Raw genomic sequence first — 9,023 nt, forward strand, 5'->3', positions numbered from 1 at the left:
TTCTGTCAGCAGGGCAGGGGGAGTGTCAGTACAAAGGATAGGCTGCAATCTCCTACCTGTATCCTCTTTGCTTTCCATTAGCTTTTAACTTCTCTTGCAATTTTTATCCTTTTATCTAAAACCAGATTTTAGTGTCAAGTTGGATGAAACTGCTGCCTAGTGGAGCACCCTGGTCTAGTGGAAGGTTGTGGCCCCCATGGCAAGGGGAGGAACTGGATGGGGCAGAACCCCAAACCCTTCTGGGATTGTTTCTGCCCCATGGCTTTGGGCAGTCCCACACATTGTGGGACTTGAATTCAAATCAATGAATCAATGAAAATGAGAGCATGGAACACTGCAGTACCTCTGTGCCCAGCAGGAGCCAGCCCTGCCCCAGGGCTGTGACCCCAGGGAGGAAGGAGCTGGGGACAGTGGCAGTGAAAAAGGGACACTGTGGTTTAACCCCTTCCCTCCCCAGCAGGGACCTGCTGCTCTCAGTCCCATGGGAGCTGGAAGCAGCACCAGAGCACTTGGGGGGTTCTGACTCCACCTCTGCTCTTGGCTCCAGCCTCAGGGGAGGTTTGGAGTGGAGAGTAGGAAAAATTCCTCCCTGGAAAGGGCTGCCCAGCCCTGGCACAGCTGCCAGCCCTGGCAGCATTTCACAGCCCTGTGGAGGTGGCACCTGGGGACACGGGGCAGTGGTGGCCTGGGCAGTGCTGGGATGGTTGGACTGGATGGGCTCACAGGGCTTTTCCAGCCTCAACAATTCCATGGTTTCCAGCTCCTCCCTGTGTGTGTGCAGTGAGTGCAGGTTACCCAGGGCCTGCTGACCTTTGTTTGATGCTTTTTCCATGGAAACTTCTCAATTCCATGTCAGGAGGTGACCAGTGGGAAAGGGGCAGGGAGAGGCCAAGAGCCTCATCAGCCCCTGTCAGCCATTACTGCAGAAAAAGGAACGAGGACACTCTGAGTTCACCAGGAACCTTTTTATTTAAATATATAAAACATGGTATTTTGGCAAACATTCATTTTCTCATTAAATAAGATAAAATCACTGAAGGGAAAGGCATTGCATCAGTAAAAACCAAGGAGAAGCCACCCTGTGGTTGGTGTGCCCAGGGCTGGGGTCAGGTGCAGGTTTTAGGGACAGGTAAAGCCTGTGAAGCAACAGCCTGCAGTAGGTACAGCAGAGAACTTGGAGTAACTGCTAGGGCTTCAAGAAATGTCCTGGCAAAAGCAGCTTTTAGTAGGCACTAAATCCACATTCTACCTCTGAACTAGGACAAACTGATGGAGTTTTACCCACGTGCTCACCTCTTCCCACTGTGTCTCAACACCTTAGACCTCCCACCCAAGTGAACAAAGCAACAACTGCCAGAGTTAAAAGTGCCCGGGGCCGGTGCCAGCCCTGGGAATTCCCGGATCAATCTGTAAGGCCACTCGTGGTTTGGGCTCTTCCCTCCCCGTGGGGACAGTGACAAGCTCCCAGCACAGGGGAGGGACAGGGCCCAGCACAAGGGCTGCTGAAAGCTGGGGCTGGTTTCAACACGGAGCTGCTCTAATTCTCAGGTACTTCACTACAAAGCACTAAGGGACATTACAGCATCTGCCACGTGCTCGAGGGATTGATCCAGCAGGGATTGATCCAGCAGGGATTGATCCAGCAGGGACTGCTCCAGCAGGGACTGCTCCAGCAGGCTCTATGTGACACGGGAGCTCCAGCGTCTCCCCTCCCATTTTTAGACTAAACTAAAACAGGACACGGACAGGACACACACACGACGGCGCCACGACCAGCTCCCCTCCTCTGCACCTCCTGTGCTCCAGCTGAGTCTGTCTGCTCCAGCTCCTCCACCACGTGCCTCTAGAAGGTGCTGCTGGAAGCTGTGGTGGTCAGGCGCCTGCCAATGTAAATCCTGGGGGCAGAGCAGAGCTCTGGTCAGTGCAGGGACACTGACCAGTGCAGGGCACACTGACCAGTGCAGGACACACTCTGAGCAGTGCAGGACACACTGACCAGTGCAGGGCACACTGGCCAGAACTGGGAATTGAAATCAGGCCTCCAAGAAAGCAGGTAAAAAAAATCTACTTTTTTTTAACTGAACCTTACCCCAGTCCAATGGCCAGCAGGTGAGAGAGCAGCAGGGATGGGAGGAAAACCTTCAGGAACTCTGCAGAGAAAATCCCCCCTTTCTTCATGACACTGGTGTTCCTCATGCTGAGCGTGGCCGTGCGCCGGGGGTGTTTGAAGAGGAATTCCCTGGATTTGGGAAGGAAGGTGAGCTGTGCTTGGGCTGGAGGAGCTGCAGGAGCTCTCTCTCCCAGCAGCTGTGGCTGCACTCACTTGGGTGGGATGTTCTCGGGCCGGCTGGACCAGTCCCAGATCCAGTCCGCGTTCTTCCGCAGCAGCCGCTCCACCTCCCTCCTCCTCTCCAGGAAATCCTCCTCGGACTGAAACACGAGCCAGCACCCATCAGGCAGCACAGCTGGCAGTGCCACAGCTCCTGCCCCACTGCCCAGGCCAGCCCTGACACCTTCCCACCCTTCCCATGCCCCTCAGTGACGGGAGCAGAGATCCGTGCTCAGTGGGGTGAGAACGGCAGAGACCACATCCCACATCCCACATCCCATATCCCATATCTCATATCCCATATCCCACATCCCATATCCCATATCCCATATCCCATATCCCACATCCCATATCCCATATCCCATATCCCATATCCCATATCCCATATCCCATATCCCATATCCCATTTCCCATATCCCATTTCCCATTTCCCATATCCCATATCCCATATCCCATTTCCCATATCCCATATCCCATATCCCATATCCCATATCCCATATCCATCTCATATCCCATTTCCCATATCCCATATCCCATATACCACATCCCACATCCCATATCTCATATCCCACATCCCATATCCCATATCCCATATCCCACATCCCATATCCATCTCATATCCCATATCCCATATCCCATATCCCATATCCCATATCCCATATCCCATATCCCATTTCCCATTTCCCATATCCCATATCCCATATCCCATATCCCATATCCCATATCCCATTTCCCATATCCCATATCCCATATACCACATCCCACATCCCATATCTCATATCCCACATCCCATATCCCATATCCCACATCCCATATCCCATATCCCATATCCCACATCCCATATCCCATATCCCACATCCCATATCTCATATCCCATATCCCATATCCCACATCCCATATCCCATATCCCATATTCCACATCCCATATCTCATATCCCATATCCCATATCCCACATCCCATATCCCATATCCCACATCCCATATCTCATATCCCATATCCCATATCCCACATCCCACATCCCATATCCCACATCTCATATCCCATATCCCATATCTCATATCCCATTTCCATCTCATATCCCATATCTCATATCCCATATCCCATTTCCCATATCCCATATCCCATATCTCATATCCCATATCTCATATCCCATTTCCCATATCCCATATCCCATATCTCATATCTCATATCCCATATCCCATATCCCATATCTCATATCCCATATCCCATATCCCTCCCATATCCCATATCCCATTTCCCATATCCCATATGTGCCCTGGCAGTGAAATCCAAGAGCCCAGCATTTCATCCTCATGCACAGACCCAAAACATGCCCAGTTCCCAGCCCTGATGGGCACTGGGCACAGGGACCCCAAATCCCACGCTCAGAGCTGGCCATGTCACTGAAGTCCTTGTCACCTCCTGGCTGGAACAACCCCAGTCCCTGGTGACCTGGCCAGGTGGCAGCTCCCAGAACAAGCCCCCCAGCCCCAGCTCTGGTGCAGTTACAGCACAAACGCTGAGTCAGGGCACAGCTCCTGCCTCAGCTGGGCTCCATTCCACACTGCCAGGCCTTGGGATAAAAATAGATCCTGCTCCCAGAATTCCAACAGCTCCCTGTGCACAGACACACACAGGATGGAAATAAAACTGTCCAGGAGCTGGGATCCTGATGGCTTTTTAACTTGGGGTTATTTGTTCTCAAAGTCTAAATAATGGTCTTTAAAACAGCTGAAGGGTGTTTCTGACAATATAAAAATTATAATTTCCAGTAATAATTAACTTGCACTACCACATTTAGCTAACCTAAAGCTGGGTCCTTGGAGTCTGGCAGGAGTTCCAGAAATGATGCAGAAAAATTCACCTCCTTGAATTACTTCCTTCCTCAAAATGTTCTCTAAGTCATTTCTTTTCATATTAAAAGCTAATTTATTACACTGAAGACTTCAGATTTCAGCCTGTCATCCTGCAATAAGCCCTGTATTGATTAAATATTGTCAATGTACATCCTCTCCCCCACTCTTGTTGCAGATGTGCTCATTAATTTTCCTTGCAAGGTAAACAAACCTACCAAGTGCAATCAGAAAGAACAGGGAGTTTTCCAAAGCAGCATGTACTCAGGTTTGGCATTAACTGTTAAAATACCTGGGACCAAAGGTGTGGCAGGGCTTGGAAACTGTGTATTTTTGGCTGCCACATTTAAGTGACTCTAAAATTCTTGCTGCTGTCAAAATAACTTTTAAAATTCCTACTAAATTGGTGGAGGTGCATTTCAGCACTGGTGGGGGATGCAGGAAATGTACCCCATGAGCAGCCAAAGGGAGAGAGGGGAAATCCTTCTGAAAACCTCAGTCACAGATTGGAAAGACCAAACCCAAACACCCCAGGTGTGAGAACAAACAGAGCCTGGATGTGCCAGGGCTCCTGGGAATTGTGGAAGTGTGTGTTCCAGCACCTCCCTCCCTCCCTGGGCTCCAAGCAGGTGGGATCTTACCTGGAAGCTGTTCTTCTCCCCGCTGCTGTGGCTCTCTATCTCCAGGGCTCTGTGGCTGTCCTGGGGGGTCTGTGAGCGAGGGGGGCTGCACACAGCACACAGCACACAGCAGTGAGCTTCCATGCACCTGCAGCTGAGTGCCCAGGGCTGGCAGGGGCAGAGCTGCCACCCCAGCCACCACTCTGACCCCCAGCCCTGCCCACACTCCTGCTGGGCCTGGCACTGCCACAGAAACAGGCAGCCAGCAAGGACTGCAGTGGGTTTGGTTTGAACCCCCAGCAGCCAGGCCAGGCCAGGCAATTCCACATCCCTCTGTGGAGTTTGGGTTTTTCCAAACACAGTTTAGGCTGGAGACCTCCCAGCCCATCAAAATCCAACAGATGGCACTGCCTGAGCACCTGGCCAGGGCTGAGCTCTTGTGTGCCACCCCTGGAGATGTGCTCAGAGGGAAACCCACAGCACACACAAAATCCACACCCATGTAAATGTGTGTCATGTACCCAGGCACATGTATGTAATCCATGTGTGTAAATACACTTGTGTCTCTGCCCCTGGCAGCCCCTGGTGGCCCTGGCAGTGCCCCCTGCTCACCTGTCACAGTGGGAGCTCTCCCTGGAGCTGCTCCTGCCCGACTCGTGCTGGGCGTCCAGCAGGATCTTCTCCATGTCCCCGTTGTGGATGGACAGCGAGGCTGGCACCTGCTCCTGGCTGCCCCCAGACACTGAGCTGCCACTGCCACTGCCACTGCCATTGCTGCTGAAGTGCAGCTCCACCCAGGACCCTGTGGGCACAAGGCACAGCTCAGACCCTGTTGGGTTGATGTGGCTAGAAACGTGAATTCTGTTACCCCAGCTGGGGCAGTGCCCCTGATCTCCTGGCACACATTATCTGCTCATGGGCCATCTTTAAACCAGCTGGGCAATCATCTTTATCTTCCCACAGCCCATCCTCCCTCCAGGAGATATCTCCTGTTCATGGCCAGTGAGTCCCAGGGCATGACTGATAAAATTCCATCATCCCATGGGAGATGCTCCAGCCAGGGGAGGAGCCAAGCCTTTCCTACCCAGATAAAAACTGACATTTGGGACACCAAGGCACCTTCTTTCCACTGGATTCCAGAGGAAAACCAGACCTTTCCACATCATCCCTGGAGCTTCAGAGGAAACTGCACCTTCTCCAGGAGCACTGCTCCAGCTGAACCACATCTGCCCCTGCAGGAGGATGCAGCCACCATTGAATGGGACTGTGCCAACACCCTGACTGACTGACGGGTGTCAGCTTGGATTCTGACTCTGGCAGGGCTGGGATTGTTCTGTGTAATACTGCATTGCTATTTTAATTTTCCTAGTCAAGAACTGTTATTCCTAATTCCCATCTCTTTGCCTGAGAGCCCCTTCATTTCAAAACTATAATAATTTGGATGGAGGGGGTTTACATTCTCCATTTCAAAGAGAAGCTCCTGCCTTTACTGGCAGACACCTGTCCTTAAACCAGGACACAGGGACACAGGGCCAGCCCTGCCTCCAGCCCATCAGCAGCCTGGAATGCAGAGTGCAGAGACTTGAGCTGGGAAGGCTCACAAGGCTGGGCAGCAGCTGCTCAGTACATTGTGTTTCTCTCTGCACATACAGATCTTTTATTTTGGGATATATCCCATTTTTATTGCTCAACATAGGTGGCAGTCAAAATAACGTAAGGGCTTTTGCTGCCAAAGCTGTTATCCATTTATTGAAAGTATTTTGGGCTCCAGATCCAGGCACTGCTTTGTGCAGCCTTTTTTCCAGCCCCATTTGTAGGTGCTGCTGTTAAGCAAGAGCGGGTGTGTGGCAAGGGCTGTCATGGGTTTGCTCCTGGCAGTATATTTAACACGGTCACATGGGCTTTGTTTTCCTAAGGGAGGGAAAAACAACTCCCTCCTGGGCAGGGACAGCTCCCTGCAGGGCCTGGGGCTGTTCCCTCCCCTACAGAATCCTGGAATGCTTTGGGTGGGGTGGGATCCCAAATCCCCCCAGTGCCACCCCTGCCACGGCAGGGACACCTCCCACTGTCCCCAGTGTCCAGCCTGGCCTTGGGCACTGCCAGGGGCAGCAAATCTGGGAATTCCATCCCAGCTCCCAGGGAACAATTCCTGCCCAAATCCCATCCAGCCCTGGCAGTGGGAAACCATTCCCTGTGTCCTGTCCCTCCATCCCCCCGGAAATGAGCTCAGGGGACAGAGAGTACCTGAATTACACAGATTCAGGAATCCACAGTGGAACAGCACAGCAGTGCACAGAGAGGACAGGAGGGCAGGGGGAACTCCCCAGACTCTGGGGAAGGATGTCTGAGGAACCAGGAGGGAAAGGGACAGACAGGGACAGAGGTGCCCGGGCTGCTGGTGCTGGCTGGGAATAAAGGCTCAGGGAACAGAGGCACAGCTGGCACAGCTGGAGCTGCAGGGTCCCTCCCAGGCAGCACAGCTGGCAGAGCAGCACTGCAGGAATGCAGCTGGGGAGAAACCCGTGCAGGGCTTTAGCCGAAACAGGAACTTCAGACAAAGATACCCCAGATATCCTGGCTGGGAGGAGACCGAGGGCTCCAAAATCAAACGGGGACAGCACAAAGCTGAACTGCCCCGTGTGCATGGACACCACGAGTGTCTCCTTTGAAATACAGACACCAACATCTGCACAGCCCGAGGACCACAGACCTGCATAAAACATCCCAGGACACCTGGATAAAACATCCCAGACACCTGGATAAAACATCCCAGGAGACCTGGATAAAACATCCCAGACACCTGGATAAAACATCCCAGGAGACCTGGATAAAACATCCCAGACACCTGGATAAAACATCCCAGGAGACCTGGATAAAACATCCCAGGACACCGAGTCCGGGAGAGCCGCCTCTCTCCCGCAGCCCTTCCCTTCACAGAGGTTTGTTTTTGTTGTTGTTTGGGTTTGTTTGGGATTTTTCCCGCACGTCACAGTGCCAGTATGTGGCAGGGAGCGTGTCCAGAGCCACACCAACCCTTCCCACCCTTTCCCCGAAATCTGTGGGAGCTCAGCTTGTCACCGAAGAACGATCGCAACCTCTAGACCCAAACTAAGACTTTATTCTGGAGTCTCACTGGGAATGCAGGATAAAGCAGGGAGAGGACTGGGATTGCAGCAGCAAGAGGAGAGAAGATGCGTTTGCAATTCTCCCTTGTTCCCTCCTCCTTTCGGGCACTCAGAGAAAGCAGCAGCCGGAACAGGCTGTGGATCACTATTTAATTTAAGGATAAGGGGCTGTGTTTTCATGGAGCCGGGAACGCCAACAGCGCAAAGCCCAGGACGGGGCGGGATGAACCCGGGACAGCGGGGCCGACACGGGTACGAGCCCTGCGGGCACAGACCTGCCCTGCGCCGCTGCACCTTCTTACCGCACAGCTGGGAACCCAGCGGGATTCCGACAGATCGTCCCCTAAATCGCGACAAGCACCGCGCCACCCGCGCTGCCGGCGCCTGCGCTGCGATCGCCCCTTTCCCGGCCATTTAACACGGTACTGACCCGGCCCGTGCCCGCGACAGACAGCACTGCGCCGCGCGCGTCTCCTACCGCAATCACCGACTATCGCGACACAGACGGGCCCCGCGCCGGTGCGGCCCGCAGAGCCGGGCAGTGCCGCCCCCCATCGCGCGGTGCCCGGGCAGTGCCCGCGGTGTCCCCGCGGTGTCCCCGCGGTGTCGCGGCCTTACCCTGCAGGTTCTCCTCGGCCGGGCTCTGTCGCGACATGGCGGGCGGGCGGTCGGGCACGCACTGACCGCGGCACCGCCCGCGCGCTGCGCCGCCGCGCCGCCCGTGACGTCAGAGCCGCGCCGAGCGCCCATTGGCCGGCGCTGCGGGGCGGGGCGGGGCGGGGCGCGCGCTCCCTCAGGCCGCCATTATGGCGGGGAGGGAGCGGGGCCGGGCGGGGACCGGGATAACGGGGACGGATCCCGCAGGGTATTCTTCATAACGTCACTCACGATATCCCTCACGACATCCCTCACGACATCCCGCAGGAGATCCCGCCGGAGTCCCGCTCTCTGCCCGCTGAGCGCTCCGCCCGCACCGCCCGCGGGCCTCCCTCACGGCGTTCGGAGTCACACGGGGCACAGAGGGGTTTCCGAGCAGACCCTGAGATTTCAGACACAGATGAGATTTCAGAGCAGACACAGAGAGGATTTCAGACA

General features: G+C 54.3%; 1 protein-coding gene across 2 annotated transcripts; it reads right to left on the reverse strand.

The window, feature by feature from the left end:
• Nucleotides 1–950: 950 nt before the first annotated feature.
• On the reverse strand, nt 951–8,696 carry BNIP3 (BCL2 interacting protein 3). 2 transcript variants are annotated; one of them, XM_056494583.1, is made up of 6 exons: nt 8,547–8,696; nt 5,416–5,605; nt 4,825–4,909; nt 2,324–2,430; nt 2,090–2,239; nt 951–1,895 (listed from the first exon to the last, which is right to left on the reverse strand). In XM_056494583.1, the coding sequence occupies exons 1-6, from the start codon at nt 8,581–8,583 to the stop codon at nt 1,844–1,846; spliced, it is 621 nt and encodes a 206-aa protein (XP_056350558.1). In that variant the 5' UTR covers nt 8,584–8,696; the 3' UTR covers nt 951–1,843. The 2 variants fall into 2 exon arrangements, with proteins under 2 accessions (XP_056350558.1, XP_056350556.1); XM_056494581.1 differs by having other exon boundaries at nt 4,825–4,957; nt 8,547–8,655.
• Between the last annotated feature and the right edge of the window lie 327 nt (nt 8,697–9,023).

This window comes from Oenanthe melanoleuca, chromosome 6, assembly GCF_029582105.1.
Source record: "Oenanthe melanoleuca isolate GR-GAL-2019-014 chromosome 6, OMel1.0, whole genome shotgun sequence".
Taxonomy (NCBI): Eukaryota; Metazoa; Chordata; class Aves; order Passeriformes; family Muscicapidae; genus Oenanthe; species Oenanthe melanoleuca.